The sequence below is a fragment of the Ursus maritimus genome, unplaced genomic scaffold (assembly GCF_017311325.1).
Source record: "Ursus maritimus isolate PB19 unplaced genomic scaffold, ASM1731132v1 scaffold_12, whole genome shotgun sequence".
NCBI classification, from domain to species: domain Eukaryota; kingdom Metazoa; phylum Chordata; class Mammalia; order Carnivora; family Ursidae; genus Ursus; species Ursus maritimus.
The window spans coordinates 2181602-2200016 of record NW_024423564.1 but is presented as its reverse complement, the minus strand read 5'-3'; the positions used below and the strand labels follow the sequence as shown (position 1 = coordinate 2200016).

The following is an 18415-nucleotide window of genomic DNA, read 5'->3' as shown; positions in this document are numbered from 1 at the left end:
AGGTGCATCGCTCTTCTGTTCGAATGTAAATGTGGGTTTTCTGATCATTTTCTCCTCATGGATCCCTCCGCCAAAAATTGTATTCGCTGAGTCTTCACTTCCGGGTCCGCCATTTTGTTGCCTCCATTTCTCCACGAGGGGGGGTTAAAGGCCCCCAAAATATGCATATATGAAAAGGCCAAAAAGTAACCGTCAGTGACAGGGAGTCTTAACTAGAGAAAGAAACGGGACCAAACTGGCGGGCTCGGTGAAAGCGCGGCCGGCGGCGTCCCGGACGAGGAGGTGAGGGGGAAGAAGATGCGTGGACCCTGGGGGGCGTCGGGGCTGAAAAGGAGACTGCCGTGAGAAGTTGCACCGCGTCCCAGCCCAGCCCCGGACGTCTGGGTGCAGACAGAGCGGCGCCCCTCCACCGGAGCGGGGGCAGCTCGGGGAGGGGGATGAAGAGGAAGGGGATGCTGCCGGGAGGAAGGGGAGGGGACTGGGAGGTGAAGGAGGGGGTGGGTGTAAGACCTGGGGCTGGGGAGCTGGACTCAGGGAAGCGAGGGCCACGGAGGTGACCGCCAGGGGGCAGTCCGGAGCCCGGGCCGGGGGGGCTGTGCCCCTGGGCTGAGGCCTTGGATCCTAGCCCTCATTGACTCTTCTTCCAGAAAGATAACGTTGCTGTTTGAAACTGGAGGATTTGTGATGGAGGAGAAAACGGGCACTTTCAATTCTCTGACCTCAGTAATAGCCTAGGATTTTGAGTGAGCTCAGTAATCGGAGCGACGGCGGTCAGGGCTCCGCCCCCAGTTTTTGCACCGTTGTTTGTTCAGCTGGCGGCCCGGTGGAGACGTGTGCAATAGAAAAAGAAAAGAAAAGGTCGTCAGAACATGGACTCTTCAATTACATTTCTCTTTCTCTTTAGCTTTCTCCTGTTCTCACAGATTTCCTTGAGCCAGCAGAGATTATCCCATTCTTCTCTCTCTTCCCAGAAGTACCTCTTTCTCTCTCAAACATCTGTAGAAAAGGACATTCTGTGGCTTACGTCCAGCAATTTAACATTTTGGGGCGTCTGGGACCATATTTTCATCGTGCCATTTGACCCACCCAGTCCAATAGAGATGTTCTTAAGCATCTATTTTCATACAGGCTTTGAAACAGTGAAACAGAACTGCCCCACCCAAATTCTTATATCAACAAATGTAATTACTCTGTGATAATAGAGTACTTTGTTGTCAAGAGCTCAAGCACTTCATCAATTATTAAAACACACTTATTCAGAGTTCTTGTATGTTTGTTTGGGAGGGGAAGTGGGTGCTTTGTTACTTTATTCGTCTCCAAAATCCTAAGAGACAAGTTAGATCAGATTTGTGTTTTTCACTTCATATACAGAAGTAGAGGTACGTCCAGTAAGGGAGAATGTTTTTCCTGTGTTTTTAATAATCAGGGAGCTTGAAAGTGCCTAGACTGTCCTCTTGACTCTTTGGCTACATCTCTTGTCTGGTGGGTATTATCAGAGTTTAGGTAGGATATGGGAGAATGGCACATGATCCCCCCCAAATGCTATTATTTTAAAAATACATTTTACTTTTATTTCAGAGAGATACTTAAGGTTAACTCAAAGGAGTGGAGGATGGGGAGAAAAGAACCTTGAACACATTTCTAGAACTTTTTTTATATCAGGTGATAAAAATAATACCCTACTTACATTCTAATCCCAAAGTTTAACTGTATCTTTGTATGGTAAGAAATAAGACTTTCATGGCCTATTTAAAGAATGGGATGACAAATCAGGGTCAGTTGCCATTTAGTGGTACTGATACATGGGCTCACAAATAGGATTAAAGAAAAGTGGGGGCGCCTGGGTGACTCAGTGGGTTGAGTGTCGGACCCTTGATTTTGTCTCAGGTCATGATCTTGGGGTCGTGGGATCAAGCTCCGCACTCAGTACAAAGTCTACTTGTCCCTCTTCCTCTGCCCCACCCCACGCTTGCTCTCTCCGTTTCTTTCAAATAAATAAGTAAAATCCTAAAAAAAAAAAAAGAAAGAAAGAAAGAAAGAAAAGCGGAGTGCCTGCGTGGCTCAGTTGGTTAAGCATCCGACTCTTGACTTTGGCTAAAGTCATGATCTCAGGGTCCTGAGATTGAGCCAGCCTCAGTCTCTGCACTGAGCACGAAGCCTGATTAAGAGTCTCTCTCTCCCTCTGTCTCTTCCCCTCCCCTCTCCTGCTCATGCACTCATGCTCTCTGTAAAAGAAAGGAAGGAAGGAAGGAAGGAAGGAAGGAAGGAAGGAAGGAAGGAAGAAAAGAAAAGTGATACGATTAATGTATGTTTGAAGACAGACTATGGTGAAAAAAATTGACCTCAGAAATACTTGGCAAGAGTTCAGGTGCTGAAGACAACAGTTGCAGTGGGATAAAATCAACTTACTTAAAGGATCTGTTTTTTAGATGTAGCAGCTTCCCTGGAATGTGAAGCAAACCAGATTTCTCCTTAAGCAGATACCTGAGCCTTCAACTGAATATTTTTTTATGGTAGAGAATAGCTGAAATTTCTCTATTAGGATACTTCTGCTTTCTGCCAGCATTTCTGAACATCCCTGTTTGGGAATTCTTTCTCTTTGTGATCAGTTATTATGGAAGTGTTTAAGACTCGCTGATACACCTTTTATATATAGTGTAATTTGAGAAAATGTGAGGGAGTCATTTATGACTAATGAACCACCTAAAAATTTGCTCTTGTTTTTAACTGTTAGTAATAAGAAAATTAAATTGAAAATTAAATTTGATATTCTAAAAGGAAGATAATTATGGAGAAATGCAAAGTGTCGGTTTTCTATAATAAGGCTTTGCTATCATTTTTTTCTCTAGCATTTTCTTGAGTTGTAAAAACTGACATTATAGAAGTTCATACAATTAAAGTTCATCCTCTCCTCTTGAACATACTTATTCAAAGGGTCTGGACTGGAGCCTGGGGTATACTCATTTTGAACAAACTCCCTGGTGGTCTCCTGGACAGCCATGTTTGAGGACAATGCTCTATGATACATGTTGGAAAATTAAATCACATACTGGCTGAAGGATTTGCCTAAGCCAATGATTCTCAAATTTTCTGGTTTCAGGACTCATTTATATTCTTAAAGATTATTGAGGACTCCAGTGTGTTATATCCATTGGGATTTACTGTTTTAGAAATTAATTTTTAAATGCTCATTAATTAAAATACAATTGTAAATCCTGTACATGTTAACATAAATAACACATTTAAAAAAATTTATATATTTGTCAGAGAGAGAGACAAAGAGAGCACAAGCAGGGGGAGTGGCAGGCAGAGGGAAAAGCAGGCTCTCCACTGAGCAAGAAGCCTGATGCGGGACTTGATCCCAGAACCCTGGGATCATGACCTGAGTGGAAGGCAGATGCTTAACCGACTAAGCCACCTAGGCATCCCTAAAGAACACATTTTTATGAAAAATATATCTTCCAAGTTAAATAATGAGAGGAATGGCCATTGTTCTTTATTTTTGGAAATCTCTCTAACTTCTGTCTTATAGAAAACAGCTGCATTCTTATATTTACTATTGCATTTAATCTGTTGCAATATGTTCTTGGAGAAAGGAATATTTTAATAGCTTTTTCAGATAATTGTGGGTGTTCTTTGATGCTACGCAAACACTGGACCAAGTGGCAGTTTCTTAAAAGTGGGTTGTGGTGAGGAATTCAAAACCATATCAATGAAATTATTATACTGTTACCTCAAAGTGCACTAATTTGTCTTTCATTTTGACTGTTTTTACCTATACATGATTTTATAACATGCATTGGTCATTTGAAAAATACTGGCTCAACAAATTATGCAGGCCATCCAAATGCTTATGCATTTTATTATACAGTATTAAAAAATCACATTCATTAGTATTACCACTAATTTCATCAGAAAAGTCTGTAGTAAGCTGTCAACTCATAATTGTGGATTTAAGTTTCCCAAAGTTCTATTTTTCTTGAAAGCTCAAATTATAATTAATAATTGTCAGTAAACACTGTCAGTTGTCTTCCTTGAAGTGGCAGGCTCGCTTTGTTCATTTTTGAAAAAATGCCTGCCATATACCTGAGTCGAATAGCCTTGGTTGGTCTGTTCGTCATTCTTTCGTGTGACATAATATTTCTACCCATAGTTGTTTCGAAAGGATGAAATGCTGTTTTATTGATTCCTTAAGCTAGAGGGGTGGTAATGTGTTGCACAGATTTCCAAAGTATTTTTCTGAATATTGAACATTAAGGAACTATTGCTTAGGGCCTGAAACTTTCCCAAATATCTGATTGTGTTAGATGAGGTAGAAAGAAAGCACCCTACTGGATAGTCAGCTTGAGAAGTATCTTACATATATTTAAGTACAAGATGTCTTCTAAAAACATTTTACAGGCAGCTTTCCTTGTGTTTGAGTTATAGCTTCCTGAAAACATTTGTTCCTATGCATAAAGATGTCTTTGGTGGACTTGGGGAAGAGGTTGCTAGAAGCAGCAAGAAAAGGCCAAGATGATGAAGTGAGAACATTGATGGCAAATGGCGCCCCATTCACCACAGACTGGGTAAGCTCTTTTAATTATTCCCAAAGTATGCTTTTACCCGTTTCTTTCTTTTTAAATTTTTTTTTCAAAGGTTTTATTTTTAAGTAATCTCTACACCCAGTGTGAGGCTTGAACTCACAACCCCGAGATCAAGAGCTGCACACTCTACTGACTAAGCCAGCCAGGCATGTCCCCAACCTTTTTCTTAAAGGCTAGACAGATTTTATTGATTTTTCTTCATTCCCTTTCTGCCGCATTCTCCCTACAAGAGCTTTATTTTCTTTGTTTCATCTGAATATGTAGTCTTCTAGTTTTCCAAATTGCAAGAGTCTCCTGTGGCTGTATAGGTGGTAATTGTAAGGTATTATATACTTGTGATTTTCTATAATGCTTTTTAGAGTGTTTTCTGAAGGTTTAATTCTCCCAGGAGTGTACTTAGGTTATAGGTTTCTGTAATTAGCTAGAAATTAAACAAAATCAGTATAATAAGAGTGCATTTCTAAACTAATAAATTACTTGGTTCCTTTTCTCTAAAGTGTCCTGGTTAATCCGAAATAGTCTAGGCATTTTGATTCCTTTTTACCACTGTTAAAAAACATTAAGAGGAAGGTATAATTTCAGGAGCCTAGGCAGCCAGCTTGAAGAGATAGATTTTATAAGCATTGCCCAATTTAATTATTTTTATTTTTTTAAGTAATCTACACCACAGACTGGGTAAGGTCTTTTAATTATTCCCAATGTGTGCCATTACCAATTTCTTTCTTCTTTTTTTTAAAGATTTTATTTTTAAATAATCTCTACACCTGGTGTGGGGCTCAAACTCACAACCCCAAGATCAAGAGTCACATGCTGTACTGACTGAGCCAGCCAGGCGCGCCAGCATTGCCTAATTTTAACAATTCAATGAGCCAATGTCCTCTATCCTGGGGTGATTAATTCATAACTTTAGAGGCCAGCAGGTACTTAGCACTTCACAAAAAGGAAGAAAAGGAAACCTATGAGATTAGCATTTCTATTAATAGACCTGAAAAGAGCAATGTGAATTAAATTCAGTCAGGCAGAGAGGCTGAACATATATGAAATGCAAAGAATAAACAGCATAGGCTTAACATAAAGGACCTAACACAAAGAAAGGAACAGATCTCTGGCCAAAGTGGCCAAAGATAGATAACTCTTACCGGATTTACTTTAAGATGATACAGGCTGCTTATTGCTATTGACACGTCATTGATAAATTTTATAGCCTCGTCATCTCATCAGTCGTTTTGCTTTGCTTTACTGTGGCAACAGACTTCTATTCCAGCCAGTTAAATTTGCACACCAAATCTCAGTAAATTTCTAGTCTCTGCCCTTTTCCTACGAATTATTTTGAATCCCTTTCCATTACCCCAATGCAGAATGTTCTTGTTTGTCCATTTTTTTTTACCTTCCTCTAAGCTTTAACATCATGTCCTTTAGAGAATTTTTCCTATTATACTTAGCACTTATTTAATTGGTGGTATATTTATTTGCCTGTTAGAATATTACTTTCTTAATTAATATTCTTTACTCCTGTTGCACAACCAGATTCTCACTCCAAGGACAGGAACCATAGACTGAACCTCTTGTTCATTTGTGTCTCTCCAGTAATGATTTAGGACTCTGCACACAGTTGATATTCAATGAATATTATTTTTCCACAGCTTGGAACATCACCCCTCCATCTTGCAGCCCAGTATGGTCATTATTCCACAGCAGAAGTGCTCCTTCGAGCAGGTGTTAGCAGGGATGCCCGGACCAAAGTGGACAGGACCCCTTTGCACATGGCTGCAGCTGACGGACATGCGCACATCGTGGAACTGCTTGTTAGGGTAATAGTGACAGATCTGTATTGTAAAAAAGATACCCACCTCCCTGTTTTCTTACTTAAACTAAGGGTGGTAGGAAACTAGGCTGGGAAAGATTAAGTTTAGGACAGTTCATAGCATGGACTTATGTCTCTTTCAAGAGACATCATGGCTATGAGGACTTTGTTTTCTAATCTTTTACAGGCTAAGCAGATTTTATTGATTTTTCTTCATTCCCTTTCTGCAGGTGTTTTCTGTCCTTAAGCCTATTCTTGTAGGCACTCAGCTCTCTGTTAATAAATGCAACAAAAATCTGTTCTTTCCTCCTTCCTTTCCCATCTGTTATAATTTCCCAGTTGTCCTTAGAAGACCATTCATTGAAGACATTATGTCTATCATCATTCAGGAGAATTTGAAGAATGTTTTTCCCTTTGATATTTCTATGTGATCTAACTTTGAATATGTGTAATCTCCATGGAAATTCTCTTTATTTGGCTGATGGGATCTTGCACCTGTGCTACCATAACCAGTGTCTGTTTGAAAAAAATACTGTCTGTGACAGAATGGTGCAGATGTGAATGCCAAGGACATGCTGAAGATGACAGCTTTACACTGGGCTACAGAACACCACCATCGAGATGTTGTAGAGCTACTTATCAAATATGGAGCTGATGTCCATGCTTTCAGCAAGTTTGATAAATCTGCCTTTGACATAGCCCTGGAGAAAAAGAATGCTGAGATTCTGGTCATCCTTCAGGTCTGGTTCTTTTTATATCCCCAGAATATATTTTAATTGAATTTAAGAATTTTTTTTATAGGAGCTGAATCAAAATGGAATTTTCTCTGTTTATCAAGGTAGTACTTCTAATATGTCTCAATCTTGTGACTCAGTATCATTGGTATCTTTTAAAAAATAGCATTCTAGGGGCACCTGGGTGACTCAGATGGTTGGGCGTCTGCCTTCGGCTCAGGTCATGATCCCAGGCTCCTAGGAATCAAGCCTCGAATCGGGCTCCCTGCTTGGCAGGGAGCCTGCTTTCTCCCTCTCCTTTTGCTACTCCACCTGCTTGTGTGTGTTTCTCTCTCTGTGAAAGAAAGAAAGAAAGAAAGAAAGAAAGAAAGAGAGAGAGAGAGAGAGAGGGAAGGAGGGAGGGAGGGAGGGAGGAAGGAAGGAAGAAAGAAAGAAAAAAAGAAAAAAAGAAAAGAAAGAAGAAAAAAATAGCATTCTATAAATAGCCCTGAATTATTCATGGTGATTGGATAGAGAGCGTGGTGGGGAGGGGCAGAGGGGGAAGGAAAGGGACAGCAAGTACGGCTCAATCCCACAATCCTGAGATCATGACCTGAGCTGAAGTCAGGAGTCTGACAATTGACTGAGCTACCCAGATGCCCCGAAAATTTCCCTTTCTAATTGAGCTTGACTTGGGACAATATTAAAAGCCTCTTTGGGATGCCTGACTGGGTCAGTTGGTAGGGCGTGCAGTTCTTCATCTCAGGTCATGGGTTCAAACCTCACATTGGGTGTAGAGGTTGCTTAAAATAATAAACTTTTTTTTTAAAAGCCCCTTTATGTTTTCTTTTTTTTTTTTTTTAATATTTTATTTATTTATTTGACAGAGAGAGAGAGAGACAGCCAGTGAGAGAGGGAACACAAGCAGGGGGAGTGGGAGAGGAAGAAGCAGGCTGCCAGCGGAGGAGCCCGATGTAGGGCTCGGTCCCAGAATTCTGGGATCACGCCCTGAGCCGAAGGCAGATGCTTAACGACTGAGCCACCCAGGCGCCCCCCCTTTATGTTTTCTGAATGTACATCAACTGATATGAGGCAGTACATAGCTCTAATGCATATTGAGTGATAAGGAAGCCATCTCAGAGTTAAAAAGTAGCTATGATGATTTCACCCATTAGTTTCTTAAGCCAGCACTTGTACATCAGGGAATAACAGGATGAGGGATACAAAGATTAATAGGACATGGCACTGCCCTTAGAGTATTTACGGTGTGATGAAGGTAAAGACAAGAAATGAAGCATTACAATACTACATTGATAAATTTGATACTTATCAAGTGTTATAGGAGCACAGATGAATGATGCTTAAAACAAAAGATTGAAGTATATGTAGAGGAGCGCCTGGCTGGCTGTCAGAGGAGCAGGCAACTCTTTTTTTTTTTTTTTTTTTAAGATTCTATTTATTTATTTGACAAAGAGAGAGACAGCCAGCGAAAGAGGGAACACAAGCAGGGGGAGGGGGAGAGGAAGAAGCAGGCTCCCAGCAGAGTAGGGAGCCCGATGCGGGGCTCGATCCCAGGACTCCGGGATCAGGCCCTGAGCCGAAGGCAGACGCTTAACGACTGAGCCACACAGGCGCCTCGGAGCATGCAACTCTTGGTCATGGAGCGGCAGGAAGAGGGAGAAGCTGATGCAGGGCTCGATCCCAGGCCCCTGGTATTGTGACCTGAGCCAAGGGCAGAGGCCCAACCGACTGAGCCACCTAGGTTACCCTAGAGATTACTTAAAAAAATAAGTATATGTAGAATTTGAACTGAGTTTGGAAGAAGTAAGCAGAGAAGTAAGAAAATGATATTCTAGGCTAGAAAAGAGTAAATCAGTGACATAGAGGTGTGAAAGGATATGGAATCTTCAGGAAAAAGTTCTGTGACTAGAGATTGAGCAAGGGAAGTGGAGTTTGGGAGTGGCAGGAGCTAAGGCTTAAGGGTTAGGCTGAGTTTTGGATGTAGGGGTGTTACATGGTGTGCAGAGGAGTTTGGACTGTTTGGTGGGCAATGGGGGTCCAATAGAAGCTTTTAAATAGAAGATTGAGATGCTTCTTTTTTTTTTTTTTTTTAAGTAGACTTCATGCCCAACATGGGACTTGAACTCATGACCTTGAGATTAAGAGATGCATGCTCTACCAACTGAGCCAGCCAGGTGCCCCCCCCCTTATTTATTTATTTATTTATTTATTTATTTATTTATTTATTTATTTTTTAAGATGATTGTTTGGACTGTGGTAGGCAGACTGGAGAGAAAAGACACTTAATGCTAAATAACCATATGGTGACTTTCACTAGGCTGGGCAAGAGCCAGTGAAGGCTTGAATTAAGGAAATAATAGCGGAGGATAGAAGAGGCAGATTCAAGAAGAATTTAACAGTAACCAGAAAATGGATCATCTGTTTCAACTGAAGGTCTTAGTCAGAGGAATAATTATATGTAAAAAATAGGTAGCCATTTCTGCTGCATTTTCCCCTGAAAATGTTTGTTTATTCCTTTTTTCTGAGTTGATGGTTCGCTATAAACTGGTTGTTCTCTTTAGCTTTCAATTCCTTATTTAGAGCTCTTATGTAATTGGACTTCGTAAGTAGATGTCATGTTTGTAGAAAACTGCTTCTGAGAGTTAGAAAATAAAATAAAGATAAGCATCTTTACACCTAAATTGTACAGATATCCCTGGAAGCAAAAGTGCAGCATATGGAACTAGACTTCAAAATCTGGCACTCATTTATTTGCTTGTTATGTATTCTCTTAGGAATTTCTCCAATGGCAAAATGGAACAAGTAGTTGGACAAAACTCTGGAGACTGTTGTTCTCTGTAGATTTGCTGCAGGGATCTCCTGCTGGCACATTGGCCTGTATATAATTGGTCATAGAATGTTCATGCTGGAAATTACTTCTTAGGCCACCCCCCCCCCCATTTTCCAAATAAGAAAAAACAAGTTCCAGGCAGGTTAAGTGAATTGTCTAGAAGTTTTCGCAAATAATACACTTTTTTTGCAAATGATAATACTTTTTTTCTTTAAATTAGAAATAAACTTGGGAAAGCAATCTAACATCTTTGTTGCCCTGGTCTGGAAAACAAACAAACAAAACAAAAAAGAAAAACAGTCTCACTGAGAACTCTGAGCTCCCTGGGACACTGTGTGCCACAGCTAGTTCTGCTCGACAGAGCATTTGGGTGGAGGTGGCTGTTCAGTAACTGCATAACTAAGGCTAACAAGTTCTGACTCTGAAATATCCTGCCTTGTTTTGTAGGAAGCGATGCAGAATCAGGTGAACGCTAATCCCGAGAGAGCCAACCCCGTGACTGTGGCTGCCCCATTCATCTTCACATCTGGGGAAGTTGTCAGCCTCGCTAGCCTTGTTTCTCCAGCCAACACCAGAACAACCTCAGGTAATAATCTGATAGCGTGGCATTTATTTTAGACTTAAAATGAACAGGACCCCAGCTTTCCCTGTGAGATGAATGGATACCCTGTCTGATACCCACTCATTTATTAAAATATTCTCCAAATAGAAGGTTTATAATAGATTTTAAAGCCAATGCGTTTATTCTTCCTGGGGGAAGGGGAGATCACCAACAGGGATTACACGAGTGCTTACTGCAGTAAAAGTAAAATATTTTACAGATTAGTCTGTGGAAGGGTTATATGTGACCACAAAATGAAAAAATAAGGGTGCTTCAATATGGTACCATTAAGGAAAATAGTTAAATGTTCATAGTCTAAAACAGCGACAAATAAACCAGAATAAATGTAAATGGGTGTTGGAGTGCTGACATAAAAGAGGTGCATGTGATTATTTGACTAAAGTATAAGAGCTTTGATTTGTTCTTGGGAACGTAAGTAAAAACAGAATAGCAGAGAAAAGCACATTTTGAGTGAGATCTGTATGGTTTTTTTAAAAAAATGTATCTAAAAAGGAGCAAATTGAACTATTTTCCACATTTCTTTATAAATTATTTGTTTTACAACGAGGGAATTTGTGTCCTTGTTTAAATAAATTTTCCAACTGACTCGGTTTCTTTTTCTGTTTCTTTCACTTAAAAATAAGACACTGTATTCCTAGTTAAGTTTGTATAATATCAAAGAAAGATCTTGAATGAGGTGTTATTACTGAGGAGCAGTGTGGTTAAATAGAAAGAATGTACACAATATACATACTGAATTACTTCCAGTGCTACATTCAGATACTGATTTATTAATTGACTACATGCTTGACCTTGGGAAAACTCTTACTTCTCTAAACTTCATTACTCATCTACAAAGTTGAGATATAATAATACCTGCTTTATGAGGTTATGAGACTTTGTATTTCCATTTTACAGCAGGACTTCAATAATAGCTAGTAGTAAATGAAAATTAACTCCTCAATGAAAGTTTATTCTGTTATGCCCTCCAGGGGGCGCTAGTGACCTTCATTTTGTAGACCATCAACTATCATTCAAAAATCACTGTGCTTTGCTTTCAGCTTGATAATTCAAAAAATTTAGGTTAAATATACATATATACGTAATCAGAACATTCATAGACTTTTGGATTTGTTGTGGTTCAGGCCACAGTGATTAGAACAAGTGCCTTTATAATCCAAAAGTCTTTTTTTTTTTTTTAAGATTTTATTTATTTATTTGACAGAGAGAGACAGTGAGAGAGGGAACACAAGCAAGGGGAGTGTGAGAGGGAGAAATAGGCTTCCCAGGACCCCGGGATCATGACGGGAGCCGAAGGCAGATGCTTAACAGTTGAGCCACCCAGGCACCTCCCCAAAAGTCTTTAGAAGCCAGTAAAGGTATATGTTCACAAACATAAAAGGAGCTAGAGTTGGTAATCTAACTATTGAATTCTTCAGACCCTGATTTGAAATGATAAGCAAAGTTGAAGATATTTATATACAGCTTCTTAGCCTTGGTTCCCATGGGCCTATATCATGTTTGTCATGTTGCTTTTGGCAAGCCTATTGTTCTCTCTTCCGTGAATTGCCAACTACAAATTAAGATTGCTAAACCATCACATGATAGAGCTGATCTCTCCAGTGTCGTCTTACCCATGAAACCATTCTGCCTACCTCTTCCCCTTCAGGGAAGATAATCAATGAACATAAAAGAAAGGAGAACAGTGGGGCACCTGGGTGGCTCAGTTGGTTAAGCGACTGCCTTTGGCTCAGGTCATGATCCTGGAGTCCTGGGATCCAGTCCCACATCAGGCTCCCTGCTCAGCAGGGAGTCTGCTTCTCCCTCTGACCCTCCCCCCTCTCGTGCTTTCTTTGTCAAATAAATAAATAAATAAAATCTCTTTTAAAAATAAAGAAAAAGAAAGGAGAAAAGTTATGAGACAAATTCAGGTTGTATTATTCAACTGGGTTAAAGGATTTTCTTTTCCTGAATGGTGGGTGGCTGGCTGCTTTTTTCCCATTACCCAATAACTTTTTTTTTTTTTAGAGAGAGAATATGTGCGAGTGTGTGTGCAGTGGGGGGAGAGGAGGGGCAGAGGGAGAGGGAGAGAGAGAATCCCAAGCAGGCTCCATACCGAGTGCAGAGCTGAAAGTGGGGCTTGATCTCACCACCCTGAGATCATGACCTGAGCCAAAATCAAGAGTTGGACACATAACCGCTTGAACCACCTCCCTCTTTTCCCTCATCATCCAGTAATACTTAAAAAAAATTTTTTTTTAAGATTTTATTTATTTATTTGACAGAGAGATAGAGCCAGAGAGCATCAGGAGGGGGAATGGCAGAGGGAGAGAGAGAAGCAGGCTCCCCGCTGAGCAGGGGGCCCAATGCAGGCCTCTGTTCCAGGCCCCTGGGATCATGACCTGACCCGAAGGCAGACGCCCAACTGACTGAGCCACCGAAGCACCCCATTCAGTAATATATTTAAAAATTAACTGAAAGTATCCTAGGATTATCATTTTGAAAGATATTTTTGATAATAAAATTCATATTATAAAGTTTGCTTTCAATTTTCCATTTGTGACTAAAGATATCGCTCATCATTACTGCTACCATCAAAGTGCAGCGGTTCAGAAAGGCAGACTAAATTAAACATTAATCAGGGCAAAAAAGAGTTACGGACATGAATTTCTTACTTCTGTAGGATCATAAGATGCACTCCAAAGTCAAATATAAATAGTTTTGTATTGGTTCATAAAGAGTACAGGCTTTGCGGAATCTAGTGAATTGAGTTCTACTCTGAACTCTGACATTTACTACCTGTGTGACCTGGGCAAGTTACTTAGTTTTTCACCAACTCGCTGAGATGGCCTAGCCTACCATAGCACACTCCCCTAAATACTGGTATGAAGAGCTTAAGCCACAGTCTAAATAGGTAGTAAGAGTCATCCCTGATGATGCCATTTTTTTTAACAAAGATTTTTATCTATTTATTTGACAGAGGTAGAGCGAGGTCACAAGTAGGCAGAGCGGCAGGCAGTGGGAGAGGGCGAAGCAGGCTCCCTGGGATCCCAGGACCCTGGGATCATGACCCAAGCCAAAGGCCGATGCTGAACTGACTGAGGCACCCAGGTGCCCCGATAATAAAACAACAGCATCCATGTGCATTTTACTTTATTTGGTATTGGTTCTTATGTTGAGGAGAAGGAAGTGATTAATATTGTTTAACAGTAAAGTACCTAATTTTCCTAAAATTCGCCGGGATAAGTCTGAAGAGGTAATTTGTATCCTCTCTTTTCAGTTTCAACTGTGTATGTCAGAATATTAAACCCAATTTTTCACAAATGTTCTTTTTTCATTTTGCTGTTAAGGGGAAGTTGGGTGAATCATTATGTATGAATCGAAGGGAGGACACCCTTTGCTTGGTATCATCATGTGCTAAAAAGTATACAGTGCTTTCTCAAGAAGCAGTTTTACCCAGCTCTTCTACGTTAGTTGAGTGACCTATGTGGTGTTTGGCCCTACTTGAACTTTAATTATAACAGCCCTGGTGTGTGTGTGTGTGTGTGCGTGTGTTTTAACTGTGTTAAAATAATAACCTTGTTTTTAGATTGCTATTGTCACATATATTCCAACCTCCTCAAGGTATATATATAAAAATATATCTAAAAATTGCTTGTTCCTTGTTTATTTGTGAGTTCTTATGTCAGTGTTTGGCATGATAAGCTAAGTAATGGGAAAAGCATGAATTTAGTAGGAACATTCGGGAATAGGCTATAGCTGGATCTTTCTCTGCATGAAGTCATTGAATAGACATAGTTTCCTTTCTGGAGGTCAGGAACTGTGTTCCACTCACACTGTTTGGTTCTGAGTATTTTATGAGAGAATTAGAATAAAACGGAGTTATCCTCACTGTCTCCACTATGACCCCCCACTGCCACCATCGTCATCCAGAAGCTTTGATTAAGATCATTTGCAGCTGGGGCCCCTGGCTGGCTCAGACAGTAGAGCGTGCAGCTCTTGATCTCAGGCTTGTGAGGTCACGCCCTACACTGGGTGTAGAGATTACTAAAAATAATAATAATAAACTTCAAAGAAGATAGTTTGTAGCTATTAGAAGTAGTATACAAGTAATCTACTTTTTGAAATTTAAATTTATGAACCAGTTAAATTACCTACATTAATCATATCAGAAAAGGATTCTTTGTGAATGGATTTATTATAAGGAGTGTTAAAAAGGAATTTCCCTAAGTATTTTTAAGTATGTTACAGATAACTGGCTTTTGGTAGACAGAAGGCTGGAAAGAATCTTTAAGCATAGTTAGTGGAAAAACAAAAATTGAGAGTACATTGGGGCACCTAGCTGGCTTAGTCAGTGGAGCATGCGCCTCTTGATCTTGGGGTTGTAAGTTTGAGCCCCACGTTGGGTGCAGAGATTAAAATATAACGTTGAAAATATATCTAAAATATAAAAACCTTAAAAATAAAATCTTAAAAAAAATTAAGGGGCACTTGGGCGGCTCAGCCGGTTAAACATCCAGTTCCTAGTTTTGGCTCATGGACTGTGGGATCGAGCCCCACATCGGACTTGTGCTCAGTGTGGAATCTGCTAGAGATTCTCTCTCCCTCTGCCCCTCACAGGCACGCGCACTCTCTTTCTCTCAAATAAGTAAATCTTTAAAAAAAAAAAATCAAGAGGGATACCTGGCTGACTCAGTCAGTGGAGCGTGGGACTCCATATTCGGGTTGTGAGTTTGAGCCCCATATTGGGTGTAGAGCTTACTTAAAAAAATAGAATCTTATTATATTATATTATGGTGACTAACATAATATAATAAAAAAATGTTTTTAAAAAATAGAATCTTAAAAAAAAATTGAAAGTACATTTAAAAAGAAGGTAAGTGTATCAATCAGAGTCCAGTCAGGAGACAGAACTACATGGTGATTTGTATAATTTTATTATAATATATAATATGTATAATTTCTAAAATACCTAAACTTACATGTACAATTTATTAAAAATTATTAGTAATAGTGGATTACTAATACTAAGAGGTGAGGAGAACTCTAAAGAATACAGGAATAACCAACAGAGGGAACAGCCACTACTTCTGTATGACAAAAGCCATACTTCTGTATGACAAAACTTAATTTCATGCTAACTGTCAAGAAATATTGATAGGGGGACGCCTGGGTGGCTCAGTCGGTTAAGCGTCTGCCTTCAGCTTAGGTCATGATCCCAGGGTCCTGGGATCGAGTCCCGCATCGGGCTCTGTGCTTGGCACAGAGCCTGCTTCTCCCTCTTCCTCTGCTGCTCCCCCTGCTTGTGCTCTCTCTCTCTGTCAAATAAAGTTTTTTAAAAAATTTAAAAAAAGAAATATTGATAGGGTCCAGCTTCAGTATGACAAGGCAAGGCAAAGAAGGGTGGATTTGGAGCTGAGAGACAATAAATTCAAAAGTGGCACAGAAGTATCCTTGAAATTATAATGAAAGACATAGGGAAATGCAATTCATTTTATAAAAGCTAGATTTATGCAAAACTGTTAACTAATACTTTTGGTTCATAAACTTAGGCACGCCTGTTGCCAGATCTAATGCACTTTCTTCCTGGAACTTAGCTGTAAGAACACACAGATACAAGAAGAAAAGGTTATAAACAAAGTTTTTTTAAAAAGCACATCATGACAAAACTCAAGTAGGTAATTGTTTTTTTTAGCACGAATCAGTTGTACTACTCTTTGACGTTCAAGAAATGAAATGTCCGGTTTTTAACCGTCCTTGCATTAGAGGCCATTCCAAGTCTTCTCACCTGTCTGGCTGATGGATAGACGCAGTATGGTTAAGTAAAGCCCGTGGGGCCTCCTCCATCAGCACCACGTAGTTTAGGGTAAAGCATGCTTTGTGTGCTTACCGCCTGCTGCCAGGGAGAGCTCTGTACAGCCAGCCTAGGGAGTAGGCGGCACTCTCGGTCTGTTGGCTCCTAATGCTCAGGGCTGTCAGTGCTGAAAAAATGAGCAAATGTGGGGAATGCAGTGGCCCTATACTAAGCACATTACCTTAATCCACTTTGAAGGAAAACCTTTCTAAACCTTAACACCATGATCATTGGTTTATACCAGTTTGTATTAGAGAGCAAGAGAAAGGACATTAGAATGAAAAGCTGAGGTTTTGATTTAATAAAAGCCATTTTCAGTTAATCTCCATTTATTCTCTCCGCCAGACCTCATTTGCCTTTTTTACCAAAATAGGTGACCCCCATGCCTCCTCAGCACCACCCTTGTCAAATTCCACCACCTCAGTGCTGGCCACCCTTGCAGCTCTTGCTGAGGCATCAGCCCCCCTGTCCAACTCCCACAGACCTGCAGGTAGGTAAGGGATATCTGCTGGGTGAATCACCATTTCTTTTCTTTTTTTAAGATTTTATTTATTTATTTATTTGACAGAGACAGCCAGCGAGAGAGGGAACACAAGCAGGGGGAGTGGGAGAGGAAGAAGCAGGCTTCCAGTGGAGGAGCCTGATGTGGGGCTCGATCCCGGAACGCCGGTATCACGCCCTGAGCCGAAGGCAGACGCTTAACGACTGAGCCACGCAGGCGCCCCTCTTCTTTTGTTTTTACATTTCCAGCAGATTTAATTTGCATGAAATATTAAAGAATTATGGTTAATTAGAGACATCTAGGAAAGAGGAATGTAGAGTTATTGAGCATCAAAAAGAAAAATCACTAAGCAATATAATCAGATGGCTGAATAATATTAGAGAATGACTCAGTTATTTCTTTGTATTTTTACAGTTTCAAGTTTGTTTGCCCTGACTCCAGTTGCTTCAGATTGAAATGTTTAGTCTTCTATTAGCAGATTATTTGGGAAATACTCTGTGTTATGTTTTGACTGATGCTATCATAGAACGATTCAAAATAGCAGCTTAGATATGTTGTATTTAAAGCATCAGAATACGTAGGACTGCTACGTCTCTCATTGTCATATTCTGTGTACTTCAGGGTGGCTTGCTTTTATTTTCACTGGACATGATATTTTGGCATTTCCAATGGAGTTGGGCAGATATATGCTGTATAGTGGCCTTCTGATATGCAGAACAAAAAAGGTTCAGGTCACTTAGCCAGACCTGGTAGCCTGTGGGGAGAAGGCTTAGGGCCTCATATAAGTAGGGGCAGATAGTCATAGGTAGGGCTAAATAGTCATCTAGGAATCTTTCTGGAACCTTCTGACAGTCTGCTCCATCCTAAATGAAAGCAGATTGTTCTTACTTCTTTCTGCCATTGACATCTGGGTGGTGAGAACATTCCTCTAATTCTGTTTCTCCGACTGGCGGCAATCATAAAGATCTCTATTCAGACATGTATGAGTGAGCAGCGTGGCGGAGGGAGAAGCAACGTATTAAACTCGTGCTTTGAGTTATTTTGATTTGCTTTTTGATTTTGGATAAATTACTTAACTTCTCCAGGTCTCGTCTCCTCACCTCTGGCTGAGGTTGGATGGTTGGATCAGATTATCTCTCGAGGTCTTTTCAGCTATAACATTTAACTGTTCTTTGTTTTTAAGAGATGTGAATGCTCTATTTCCATTAAACCACCTGAACGTGTCTCATGTGGAGAGGCCATACCCCACTTAGTACAAAGTTCTACCTGTGACTCTTTAGATGGAGAATTTCTGTAGTGGAATAGTAAGAACTCTTTTCCCTAATAATTATTGGGGATATTGACTAACCAAACTGAAAATCTTTTTTTTTTTAAGTTTTATTTATTTAAGTACACCCAATGTGGGACTCAAATCATGACCTCAAGATCAAGAGTCACATGCTCTTCCAACTGAGCCAGCCAGGTGCCCCCTCCCCCCCTTTTTGATTACCAAACTGAAAATTTT

At 40.1% G+C, this 18415-nt stretch overlaps 1 protein-coding gene across 3 annotated transcripts in view; it reads left to right on the top strand.

Annotated features, from left to right (window-relative positions):
* The first annotated feature begins 142 nt into the window (after window positions 1–142).
* The window catches only part of GABPB2 (GA binding protein transcription factor subunit beta 2), a 31169-nt gene continuing 12896 nt past the window's right edge, over window positions 143–18415 (top strand). The window contains exons 1-6 of one of the 3 annotated variants that reach the window (XM_008695680.2): window positions 143–282; window positions 4429–4568; window positions 6230–6397; window positions 6936–7130; window positions 10402–10540; window positions 16783–16899. In XM_008695680.2, the coding sequence (XP_008693902.1) occupies window positions 4461–4568; window positions 6230–6397; window positions 6936–7130; window positions 10402–10540; window positions 16783–16899 (727 nt within the window). In that variant the 5' untranslated portion in view covers window positions 143–282; window positions 4429–4460. The remainder of the gene's footprint in view (window positions 283–4428; window positions 4569–6229; window positions 6398–6935; window positions 7131–10401; window positions 10541–16782; window positions 16900–18415) is intronic. The other 2 variants (XM_040626772.1, XM_008695681.2) reach the window with 2 other exon arrangements.